Source organism: Malania oleifera, chromosome 3, assembly GCF_029873635.1.
Source record: "Malania oleifera isolate guangnan ecotype guangnan chromosome 3, ASM2987363v1, whole genome shotgun sequence".
Classification (NCBI taxonomy): Eukaryota; Viridiplantae; Streptophyta; class Magnoliopsida; order Santalales; family Ximeniaceae; genus Malania; species Malania oleifera.
In genome coordinates, this window is record NC_080419.1 from 60,191,966 (window position 1) to 60,205,317 (window position 13,352).

The following is a 13,352-nucleotide window of genomic DNA, read 5'->3' on the forward strand; positions in this document are numbered from 1 at the left end:
ATGCATGATAATGCATGAGATGCATGATAATACATGAGATGTGTGATAATGTGTGAAATATAGGTTAATGCATGGCAATGCATAAGATGTATGGTAATGCATGGAATGCATGGCAATATATGAAATCTAGGTAATGCATGAAATGTATGACAATGCATGAAATTTGGGGTAATGCATGACAATGCATGAATCTTTTCTCCCAATGCACTTGTGGTCAATGACCTCATCTTTGGTCTCCACATGAAGCTCGCCATATTTGAATGGATCTGTAACTGATCTTGGCTTAATCTTCTTTATTCATCCAGTCATGAAAGTGATTGACTGAGCTCAAATGAAAATCACAAAATTTGCCCCAGTTGAATGGACCTACAGCTGATCTTGACTTTGATTTCATATTTCAATCCGATAAGAAAGTGCTTGAATGGGACCTACTGAGACTCAACTCAAAATTTGCCCCAGTTAAATTCATCAGCCACTGATCTTGACTCTATTGTTGGATTCTTTTGAATAAGCAGATTCTGACATAATATTTACCCCAATTAGGCTGCTCTTTCTCCACAGGTATCTGATGATTCTGAAACTCTTTGACTATCCATCCTCTTTTAATGCTCTAAAGAGTAAGAAGGGTTCCTCTTTTTTTTTTTTTTTTTTAATTTTAAGGAACAAGACATGATTATGCAACTATGACATCAACTTGCTAAATCAAAAGGTCATCTGCACAAAATAAATATTTTACCATGTTTCAATGCTATCATAGGGAAAAATTCATACCAGTATTCAAAAGTCATGTAACGTTAATTTTCCAACCAAAATGCCTGTCCTTCTCGTCAACTGCCCCAGTTTCATCAACCCATGCTTTGATCTCAAGATGGTCTTTAAGACTCGGGACGAAACGTAGGCTTAGGGATGTAGGATTTCAGAATAAAAGGAAAACTAAGGCTCAATAATACCACCCCAAATAATGTTTTATGCCCCAGTTCGAGTTGAGGCACTTTTGCAAGATGTTGACTGAACTTGTTATTTAAACAAGCTGCCTACGTACCTTTTCAGGATCAGGTCATTACGTAGTTCAGACTCAATATTGAGTCTGACAAATCATTTAAGACAACAATGTATACCAATCTGGTCAGGACTTTCATTTGGACCGTAATGTAGGCTAAGGATATGGGTTAAAGAAGAAAGGAAATACATAAGGCTCAAAATCATCAATTTCATCAAGGGTAATTTGGTCAAAGATCACATATGTAGTAAGTCCCTTATTTTCTTTCTTCTTCCTTCTGCTTTTTTTCCTTCTTTTACTGCAACTTTCACTTTTCCTTTTATCAAGGAATCTTGACATCATTTTCATTTGAACTTCAATTGGGACCAATCTTTTAAAAACTACCCCAGTGTGGGGTGTGATCCTTTGACGGGTTAATCAAGAAATAAATCTTTTAGGCTCAAAAAGGGTTTGCAAGGGATTTCTTCTTTGACTTTCTTTTGGGTAGCAGAACAATGGCCTGCCATCCTATTGGTAATGACTATTGTCTCAAATGATTTGCCAAACATTAAGGGACCCAAACCCAGGTTGGATTTTTGGTAATCTAACTTTTAAGAAAAAGATGGTTTAACATTCAGGCTCAATTTGGTTAACAAATGGTAAATCATTGTTTGGGTTCTTTTTAGGGATAACTGGTCGGCCAAAGAGGGTCATCCATCATTTGATCAAAGCATGTGAGATTAATTGATAGGAAATTATCAGAACAGCGTAGCCACTTCTGAAAGTAACAAAAAACTTCTTTATAACGTCTGAATTCAATGATTGTTTCATCCTTTAACATCTCTTTCTAGCTCATGAACACTGGCAATATTACTTTCCCTATTCCGGCATGAAACATAAGTAAACAAAATTTGGCAACTGGACTCTTGATGCAAGTAAGATAACTAAACGCATAATTCATTTTATTGAATATAGAAAATATTCCGAGACACAGGCGTCCATGGACTACAAAAAGTAAATAACAATGGAAAACAAAAGAACATTAACTGAAAAGGATTAGATAGTCAAAAGTTCGGTACTCCATCATTTTATTCTCAGTGGATAACAACTGAAACCATTGATTTGAGAACCTCCTGGATATGTTAACCACTTCCCTCCTCGTGTTTGGGCAAAGGATTCCCCTGGACTCCCGGTTGCTTGTCGTCGAATGCTAACCATCCAGCATCTCTTAATGATTGCACCTTATGCTTGAAGGCCCAACATCTGTCAATAGTATGGCCGAGAGAGTTAGCATGGTACTCACAACGAACCCCAGGATCATACCACTGTGGAGGAGGGTTCGCAACGGGCGTCCCAGGGATTGCAGATACCATCCCCCTTTCCCGCAGCTGAGGAAATAATTCGGCATATGTCATGGGAATGGGGTCCACCCTTTGGAAGTTTCTAGTCACATTCCTATCTTGTGCTTGCTGATTCGGTGGACCAGAGTGAACAATCTGGGGCCTTGTGCCTGTATGCGCCGTTTGATTTACCATGGGCTCAAAACCAAAGTTTCTCTTGGGCCATTGGTTCCCACCTCTGGTGTACTGATTCTTCCAATTAAACTGCCCCTGTATCATTTGTGCCTCTTCCTCCTTCTTCCTATTAGTCCACCTTTTGCCTAAACCAGTTTCTGAGCCATTATCCTTGACTATGCCTGCCTTGATATCACCTTCAATTCTTCCTCCCGCAGCCACAATATCCATAAAATCATGGGGAGTTGCTCCCCGAAGGTGCGTACGGTAGGGGTCTTTTAATGTACTTACGAACAAGGAGATAGCCTCTCGGTCACTCACCGGGGGGTCCACTTGGATTGACATATCTCTCCACCTGTAAGCATATTCTCTGAATGTTTCGGTGGGTTTCTTCTCCATTTCTTGCAGCATCATCCGATCAGGCGTCATTTCTGTTACACGGTGGTAGTGAGTAACAAAGGCATTGGCCAAGTCCTTCCAAGTGCGGACCCGAGCCTTATCTTGCTGAATGTACCAACGAATAGCGGACCCAGTCAAACTGCTTTGAAAGCAATGCATCATTAGTTTTTCATCGTCTGAGCACGCAGCCATTGCTTGGCAGTACACCACTAAATGTGTTCGAGGGCACCGGGTCCCGTCAAACTTTTCAAAGTCTGGCATTTTGAACTTTGGCGGCAAGGTTACTTTAGGCACCAAGCAAAGGTCATTTGGATTAACTGAATCGAAAGTATTAGAACCTTCCATTGCTTTTAAGCGCTCTTCTAATACGTCACAGCGACGCTCAGCCTCAGATTTACTAATTCCCATATCAGAAGGTACTAATGGAGGAGTTCCTACTACTGGGAACCCCTGTGCTGGCATAGCAGGGATGAAAGGAGGCATATTTGGCGGTGGACCCCCCATGACACCAGGCGGTGGAATTGATGTTTGTCCATGATCAGGGGTGAACCCTGGGGGATGAGCGGGGTCCACATCTACTTCGGGATCAACATGCACTGCCTTTCCCTTGTTCATTAGTAACTCCAGAACCTTACTTATCTTGTCATTTATCTCTTCTTGTCCTTGTTCTAGACCCAGGATTCTATTTTCCAATTGTTCACTCATTTCTCTCGCTCTTCGCCTGGTATTGTACTGATGCGTGGTGGTCTCAATTATTGCTTTATATTACTCAAACCACCTCTTTGATTAGGAACTGAAAACCAACAAACTTCCTTTTAGAATCATGAATGCATAATTATGTACTACATGAGTGAATGTGTTTTGATGCATGATCAGGGTATGTAATAGGTGTTTATGTATGGATGTAATTAATGTACTTATATATACAAACAAAGATATAAACATGCATGCAGCCTATCGTGCATGACTATGTATGAAATGAAATGCATGAATATGATGTCCTAAATTACTACTTAGCTAGAATTCTAGAAAAATCCTACTAATGAGACGGGTCAAGATTAACATGACCATTGATTGTCCACGATTTCAATTCAATTTCTCCCTTACCCATTCATTTCCTTGATGATGGTCCATGTACCTTAGATTCTATAAAGGGTCAAATTATGTTTTGAGGTTGGGGTTGACCCAGGCTAGTCAACCCATTGGATTCATTCAATGTGGACTTGCGGACTTTAGCGTGCACTTGGGCCTCAAGTATTTTAAAATATGGGCTTCGAGCTATTTCATGATGGGTTAAGGCCCTAGTTGAAAAGGAATTGGGTTTGGATTACTTGAAAAAATGTTGGCCCAAATTTTTAGGCAATGGGGTTGAAGTCCTCTTTTGAAATCTGGGTTTGCCCCTTTTTGAAACTTAGGCATGGGCCGAGTTTTTGCTTAGGAAAAAGTCAGGCCCAAGATTTGCTTTTAAAGAATTGGGCCTGAGTTATTTGAAAAGGGTTGGGCCGACCCATATTTTAAAATGCTTAGGCCAAGTGCTTCATTTTTGAAAGGATGGGCCATGGTCCCATTATTTGGCATTTTTAGAATACCGGCTAAGTAGTATGTAAGTCTAAAATGGATGCAGAATGCATAGTATAATACAAGGTATCTCAGAATATATATACAATAGATGGTATGGGGATAAGGATGTCCCAACCCAGGGTAGGTATGTATATACAGGGTTCTTCATGGCTCTATCCTAGTTAGGGAAGACTATAGACAAGTATGTGTGGGTAGGCTCTAACCCTATTGACAAAAGGTTCCCAGTTTGGAATTTCATCCTCCCCCATAGGGGTCCGGATAAAACCCACACTGAGTGGAGTGGTTCGCGGGTCCCATCAAGCTCTGCCACGAAGGGACTGACGCTATTACACTCCTATCTAGTCCTAGTAAGGAAAGCTCGGGTATAGAGCGTGAAAGTGTGTGAATTCAATTTTTTAACCTAATCCCGCTATCCCCACATTTATTCACATGCTATAAACAATATGGAAACAAGATATTTACAATTAATATATATATTCAAAAGATAAGGAAACACAATATATGCAATTAATATGTTTATTCACAAAAAAATTTGGAAACAAAAATAAGGAAACAAAATATTTACGATTAGTATACAAAATATCTATAATTAATTTACTTTTTCAAAATATCTTACAATTAATATGCTTTATTCAGAATATCTACAATTAATATTTAAAAAAAAATTAGGAAACAAAATATTTTTAATTAATTAAGGTTATTTACAAATTATGGAAGTAAAATATCTACAATTAATCAAAGTTATTTACAAATTACAATATTCACAAAATCAGGAGTAATTAAAAGTTTTATTAAATTTGAACTTGGGATAATTTCTAATTAATTAATGGCTCGACTCTCTAACGTCCCCAGCGGAGTCGCCAAGCTGTCGCGGCGTCCCGGGAGCGCGTGTGCCCCGGACGGTGAAATTAGAAAAAAAATCAATTTTAATATTTTCAGAAAAAATCATGGAATGTCGGAGTCACCACTAACCTTTAGTGCGGTTAGAACACGTGATTACTACCCCGTTAGGGGTAGAATCGGTCTACGTTACCAGAGTTAGGCTCGGGAGTTCGGTTACGTGAGGGGAAGGTACGAGCACCCCCTACGCGCCCGTTCTTACGAACGGTACCTAATTAATTTGAAACTATCCCTAAGTTAATCTAATAAATCTTTAAATTACTCCTTTTTGTGAATTTATAAATACCTATGAAAAATAAATAAATAAATAAATATATACATATATTCCCTCAGAGCTTAGGGTACGTAATGCCCGAAGGCTCATACCCTCGCAATAAAATCATAGGGATAAAAAAAATAAAAAAAATAAAAAAAAATACTTAATAACAAAAAAATAATAAATAATAATAATAATAATAATAATAATAATAGTGATGATAATAAACATAAAAATAATAATAGATAACAACAGTAAAAATAATAATAGTACTAATAATAGTAATAATAATACTAGTAGTAGTAGTAGTAGTAGTAGTAGTAGTAGTAGTAATTCCACAATGATAATAAATAATATTAATAGTAACAATATGCACACATTAATAATAATTACATATTCTGAATATCATAATGATATCGTAATAATTCCACACATGATAATAATAATAATACCTAACATATGTTATAATAGTATTAAAAGGTAATAATAACAATTTTCTTAATGACACACACCTCTATTATCTTATAAATATCATCACACCCATATGGAAATAATTAATAAAGGAAATAAACCAAATTTAGAATTAAAACATGAAAACCAATACAAGGGTAAGGAAATTATAAAATTATGGAAACAAGTTATTGCTGAAAAATAATATATACCGATTTAGTATGGTCACCAAAATTAATATACACCCCTAAACATATAAATGTTAAACATTAAACATATGTCATAATAACAAACAACTTAAATAAGTACCCTAAAATATTGTATCCTAACATCATTTAACATGTATAGTGAATACCCTTAACATAAAAAACCTAAATAAACATTATCACAGAAAGAATAAAAAAAAAATGACATTAGATATGCATATGTAAAAGTGAATAAAAATTATTACACAAGGAAAGAAAATTCTGAATAAAAATTATTACAAAAGAGAAGAAAATCCTGCAAAAAAAAAAAACAAATTGATGTCAGATATACCCAAATAAATATTATCATAAAAGGAAGAAAAATCCTGCAATAAAAGAACAAATCAATTAATATTCATCATGATAATATTACTAATACTAATATGCTAATATACAACTAGTATACTAATAATCTACTAACCATATTATAATATTACTAATAACTATATATTAACAATGATAATATTACTAATATTAATATACTAATATGCAACTAGTATACTGGTGTATATAATAATATACTAACCATATTATATTATTCCTAAACACAATATATCTAATAATGATAATATCACTAATGTTTATATACTAATATACAACTAATATACTGATGTATTATTTATATATATATATATATATATATATATATACCTAGCTGGCCGGAATATCGCCTGAATGCCGGTGGCTACTGCAGTTCGGAGAAGACCTGACGGACGATGGTTGCTATGATGCTCACGGGGAAGCGGCGGCGGAGAGCACTGTTGGCCAGATTTCACGGGTAGTTGCAGGAGGAAGAGACTGACGGTGATGAACGGTCGTTGTCTGCTGGTGATGATGGTCGGGGCTGGTGAACGGTGAGGATGACGGTTGCTGGTGAGGCCGTGACGAACGGAGAGGCGCCGACGTCTATATGACGAGGATGAGAGTGGTGGTTGCCGGAGCTGGGCTGTTTGGTGTGTTCGTCGGAGGGACTGGCTGGAACGGTGGCTGGAGTGTTGCGAGAACAGTGGGGCTGGTGTGGTGGCGTCGTAGAAAGGGAGTGGAACAGGTGCTCGTGGGAGGGTTGCTGGTGTTGCAGCAGTGGAGTCGCCGCTGCTGGGGATCTTGCCGGGAGCAGGAGTGGCCGGCGTTGCAGCGGTAGCCGGAGGCTGCGAGGATGGTGGCTGGAGGTGCGGTTGCAGCTGTGCAGAGGGCTGCTCGGGATGAGGTTGACGTGCGTGAGGGCTTGGGTGGCTACCGGAGTTGGTGCAGCAGTGGGAGGGCAGTGAGAGTGGAACAGAGAAGCTGGTAGCGGTTGCTGCAGAGGGGAAGGCTGGGCTATTTTGGCAGCCGAACGGTGGTGGGATGGAGGCCTTGATGGGGGCTGCTGGCAAGTGGCCAGAGGTGAGTTGCAGAGGGTGGAGGATAGGTTTCGGGAAGAAGAAGAGCAGCCGAACAATTTTTTTTTCTTTTCTTTGGCTCTATGCTGCGCTGCCCCCAGCTGTTCTTCTGTCTCCTTGTGCAGCGCCCCCTCTTATAAAAAATTTTTTTTTTTTGAAAACCCTAAAAACATGACCTTTTTGGATTTTATTTTTCTTTTTCTCTTTTTTTTATTCTTTTATTCTTATGGTAATAATGAAAAAGGAAATAATATTAATAATAATAATCATAATAATATAAATATCAATAAGGGAATAATAATAATAATACTACCATATAGTAAGTAGTAATAAATAATTATAGTAAAAATAAAAATAATAAAGATAAAATAATAATAATGATAATAATAAATAAATAATAGTGATAATAATAAATTACTTATAATAATATAGAAAAATAAAATAAAATAATAACAATAAAATAAATGGAAAACCAAAAATAATTACAGTAAAGTAAAAATAAAATAAAGATAATAAAAGTACTAGTAATAATAATAACAATGAATAATAATAATAATAATAATGATAATAAAAATACTAGCAAAATAATAGTAAAGTACTCATAATATAGGAAAATAATAAAAATAATAATAATAATAATAAATAAAAATTAAAAAAAAATACCCAAAATAATAGTAAGGTAACACTAATTATAATACTAGTAATGAACAATAATAAATAATACAAATAATTATAAGAAAATAATAATAATAAAAATAAGGTAATAATAATAATATAATGAGAAGGGACTCCTTTGTTCTATTTGGCTAGGGCAAAAATAGGGTGTCTACACTCATAAGTAAACTTAGAATACATGTCTTAGATCTATACTTAGTTAATCACTACACTCAGGTGTCTAAGTCAAGAATACAAGGTCCAAACTGAGTTGGATCAATTATGACATGTCTGTGACATTGAGGTGGATGTACTGGAGCTAACGGTGTCTAGAAAATCCTCCCCAGTGTAAGGTAGGTGCTTCGAAGCAAACTTAGAATACATGCGTGTTGACTTTTTGAGTCTGATCCCTATTTTGATAATGAAAAACCACAAGATCTCATTTGTGCATTTAGTCTTTGAAAAAATTTATGATGCAAAAGGCACAAAAGTGGGATGCAAAATGGAAGCCAAGGAGTACCTAATCGAGCACAAATTATGGCGTATTCCATGGAGTATTAAGAAGTAGAAGCATGAAGATTTTATTTATTCTTTAAGTTGTAAAAGTAATTAGGTTTCAATTTGTGCATGTATAATCATATGATTTGAATTGAAGCTCTCATAAAATGACCAAGACCTTAAATTGACCTTAGGGGCATAAACTTTTCATGAAAACATTTTTTCCAAAAAAAAGGTTTTTTTTTTTTTTCAAAAAACACCTTCGTATTTCTTTCGTCACATTGATGAGCACATTTCTCTATCAATAACTCCTTATCATAAAATGTGTCCAACAAAAAAGTTGTTTTATTTTTCCTTTAGCTTTTATTTGATACCATGTAAGTTCAATTTGGAGTTATATAGTAAAATGTATGTGCAAAATACTAAAGGGTGTTTACAGTAGAAAAATTCCTTTCATGTTTCTTCCATCTCATTGATGAGCAATTTTATCAATCAAAAACTCCTTATCCTAAAAAGTGTTCAACATGAAAGTTGTGGAATTTTCTCTTATATTTCTAGTGATACCAAGAAAGTCTAATTTGGGTTTGTATAGAAAATGTTATATTTAAAAAACTGAAGGGTATCCGCACAAAAAGCGCCCCAACAACCGAAAAATGGCTAATTTTCAAATTTATTAATATTTTAATACCTCAACAGCCATAAAACGACTATATCTCCAATTTTCCTATAAATACCAAGTCTATACACTTTTAGAAGACAAGAGAGACACTTGGAAAGCCTTGTTGAAAATTCTTTCATTCTTATTCATCTTTATACTCTTTTTCAAGATCAAAATATATTTTCTCCTACTCTTTCTTTTTGAAAATATTTTTGGGGAAATTCTTTTGAGTTATACAAGCAAGTCTTAAACATATATTCTCTTCCATATATTTCTCTTGATAGCCTTCTTGCTATTTGTTTTTAAAGGTCAATCTTGAAGAAATATTCTTCTCCTTCTCTTCATTTTGAAAAATCCTTTGGAGAAAATATTTTGAGTTTTACAAGGTAGCTTTGAGAAAATCATTTCACCCTCTCATTTTTACTTGAAAAATATTTTTGAGAGGAATATCCTTACTCTACCAAGCTTCAAATTTTATAAATCATTTGAGAGTGCATTAAGGTTTTTACATTATACAACTCAGCTTATTGAGAAGCATTTCACTGTACGAAAAATTCATTCCTTATATCATTTGTATTTACGGTTTTGGATTGAGAACCGTGGTGAGGTAGCTATGCCTCATGTGGAAGCAGCAGATTGTAAAGAGGTAGCTACACCTCGTGTAAGCAGCGGATTGTAAAGAGGTAGTTATACTTCGTGTAAGCAACAGATTGTAAAGGGAAGTTTTGCCCTGGTAAGAAGCGGATTGTAACGGGAAGCTTTGTCCCAGTTTTAAGGAGCAAATAGTGGAATCCTTGGGTCGTTTGCCCAAGGTGAGGATGTAGGTGGGAGTTGCCAAACCACGTTAAAAAACTTTGTGTTTGCGCTCCCTCTTCCCTACTTTATTTAATTTTCGTACTTTACTTTCCACACTTGTATGCTTATATTCAATTTTTTCTGAATGTTATAATTATTTTAAATATTTGCATACATTATTATTTGTGGGATTCATGCTTGTTTAGAAAAACCCTAGGTTGTGTTATACCGAATGTGGAATGAAATTAAGGATAAATTGACCTAGAAATAATTTTTAAATACTCAATTCACCCCACGCCCCTCTTGGGAATATACCATAACTCTCAATTGGTACCAGAGCCTTGTTACAAAAAGTTTAAATGCATTTGTTAAAGATCGCGATGACTCACGTTGGTGTAGCCCTATTTTGTGAAGGACAATCTTGTTCTAAAGCTCCAATTTTTTGTGGTGAAAATTTAACTATTTGGAAATTAAAAATGAGTGTTTTTATCAAATCTATGGATTGGAGGGCTTGAAGAATAATAACTCAAGAGAATTTTGTGCCCTATGAAAATTGTTGATAATATTGAAATTCCCAAATTAGAGAATGAGTTAAATGAGCATGATATGAATTTATTGCAAATTAATTCAAGTGCTTTGAACATGATTTATTGTGCTTTAGATGCTGACATCTTTAAGGAAATCATGGCAGGCTCAAGTGCAAATGAGATATAGGATAAACTCAATAGGAGATATGAAGAGACCAAGGAGAATGTAACTACCACTCCGGATACTTCAAGCTCAAAAGATTAAGAAGGAGAAAATGCTTGCTTTATTGCTCTAACTGACGAAGAGGTACATTCCTCTCCTTCTATTTCTTTAAATAATCCAAGCACTGATTCTTGCGATTTATCTTGTAAAAATTCTAGTGAATCATGTCATGAATCTGGTAGTGATGATAACATTCCATCTTATGAGGAATTACAAAAAGGATTTATTAAAGCTCATAAGATTCTAATAAAGTTGTCTAAAAAGAAACATTTTTGAAAAATAAAAATAAAATTTTAGCAAAACAAATAGTTGATTTAAAAGAATCTTATAATATCCTAGCGAAAGAAAAGATTGAAAAGGAAGTAGAAATTAAGGAATTAGAAAACAAGAATAAGGTATCGTTGAAAGAACTAGAATATGAAATTCTTGTTAATAATGAAAAAGATTTGAAAATTATGAGATTAGAAAACAAGAATGAAAAATTGGAAAAAGAGTTGAAAGTCTTAAGGTGCCAAATTTCTAAAGATAATACAAAGGATCTTCTTATTTTTGAACTTGAGTGTAAAACAAACACTATGACCAAAGAGTTCGTAAAATTGCAAGCAGTTTGCAAAGGCTTAAAAGATTTAAAAATGATAAGCCTAGAAAGAAAAGTAGAGGACCAATCTAAGATCATTCACACATTTACTAGGGGCAAAGAAAATTTTGACAAGCTCTTAGGTTCTCAAAAGATGGACTGAGATAAGGAAGGTATAGGTTTTAATGGAATTAAAAATAGGGAGAGGAATAACCTATACATGGGGTATTTTTTAAAAGCATCTAAACATTATGCTAGTACCTCCTCCGATCCATATGCTCACACCACGTGCTTTTTATGTAAAAAAAAGGGTCATATCAAATTCGATTGCCCTTTCAAAAGAAAAGGTGTGAAACCCAAACAAGTATGGAGAGTCAAAGAAACGCTGGGTTTTAACCTGCCAAGACTCAAAGAAGAATGGATTATCAAGAAACTCAACCCCTTAGAAACCAAGGGAAAATGGGTTCCAAAAGGAATTACATAAATTGTTTTTTCCTTAATTTTTAGAATTTGTCTAAAAGGGGTAATGATAATTAATTAGTGAATAGTGCTTAAATGTCTAGTCTTAGTATGCACATTCATTGCTATACAAAAAACCATTAAAAAGCAAGCCAAAATGAAAAAAATTGTGTGATAAGTCCAATCTAATCATTTAACGTTAACATATCATACTGATTGGACAAAACATGATAACTTTAGTTATAGCTTGCTCAAATAAATCCACTTCCAAATGGACAAATATGTCTTCATTTGTTAAATGAGTTTAATGCTATATGAATGCTTAAATGTGATTATCTTAATTATAGCATATTTTAATCATTACACAAGCTTGAGCTTTAGGGAAATGATCATAGTGCTATTTATCTTTTATCCCTAAACTCATCCAAGAGCTTTAAAGAAAGATCATAATACTAGAGTTGCTAGATTTTCACATTTTTTTTATAAACATCTTGAGTGGAAAGTTTGGATGATGTTATCAAAATGGGTTCTCTGAAGATAAATTCTAATACTAATCCAAGAACCCTCACTCAACCTTGAACGTCAAAGTATTTGTGAAATGCAATATGTTTTATTGTTCACATCATATAGTTGAGTTAAACAGAAAGTAAAGTTAGTCTGAATACTCTTCTAAATTCACAATTGATTTATCTTGTGCAAGACTATTTATGCATTCTCCCCTCATTAGCTCTCAACCTTAAATCAAATTAATTAAAGCTTTTGAATAATGTTGAATGGCTAGCATGGCTACACTAGGTTTCAATCTAAAAGAAGGCTAAAATTTCTAAGAAACCTATGCACAAGTTGTTGACTTTGGTGTGATCCCAAGAGGGGGTGAAATGGGTTTTAAAAAATTTTCAACTAATTAAGAATTTTTCTCATTTATAATGCAAACGTGTATGTAAAATAATAGAACTATGAGTGCAGGCATACACATGTGCAGCATATCTCATTTAAAATAAAGGTGTGCATGCAACTAATATAACAATAAATAAATAGGCATACACATACTGAATTTAAAGTGTAGGAATTAAAATGAGATAGGGAGAGAGTGACACAATATATTTGTAATCGAGGTTCGGCAAAACCAGCCTACGTCCCCGCCTTGGGCATACCCCCCAAGGATTCCACTAAACCTACTCACTTAACCGGGCGGAGTACAAGCCGTTTACATCCTCTCCTTACGGGGCGAGGAAAACCCCAGCTCAATTACTAGACT

At 34.9% G+C, this 13,352-nt stretch overlaps 1 protein-coding gene across 2 annotated transcripts; it reads right to left on the minus strand.

Moving 5' to 3' along the window:
* Positions 1–1,920: 1,920 nt before the first annotated feature.
* Positions 1,921–7,813, minus strand: LOC131151073 (uncharacterized). 2 transcript variants are annotated; one of them, XM_058102252.1, is made up of 2 exons: positions 6,976–7,813; positions 1,921–3,685 (listed from the first exon to the last, which is right to left on the minus strand). In XM_058102252.1, exon 2 carries the CDS (start codon positions 3,595–3,597, stop codon positions 2,122–2,124), a length of 1,476 nt encoding a protein of 491 aa, XP_057958235.1. In that variant the 5' UTR covers positions 3,598–3,685; positions 6,976–7,813; the 3' UTR covers positions 1,921–2,121. The 2 variants fall into 2 exon arrangements, with proteins under 2 accessions (XP_057958235.1, XP_057958234.1); XM_058102251.1 differs by having other exon boundaries at positions 1,921–6,580.
* Between the last annotated feature and the right edge of the window lie 5,539 nt (positions 7,814–13,352).

Coding starts and splice junctions, on each gene's coding strand:
- LOC131151073 (XM_058102252.1), bottom strand. CDS start 3,597: ATGAGTGAACAATTGGAAAATAGAATCCTGGGTCTAGAACAAGGACAA.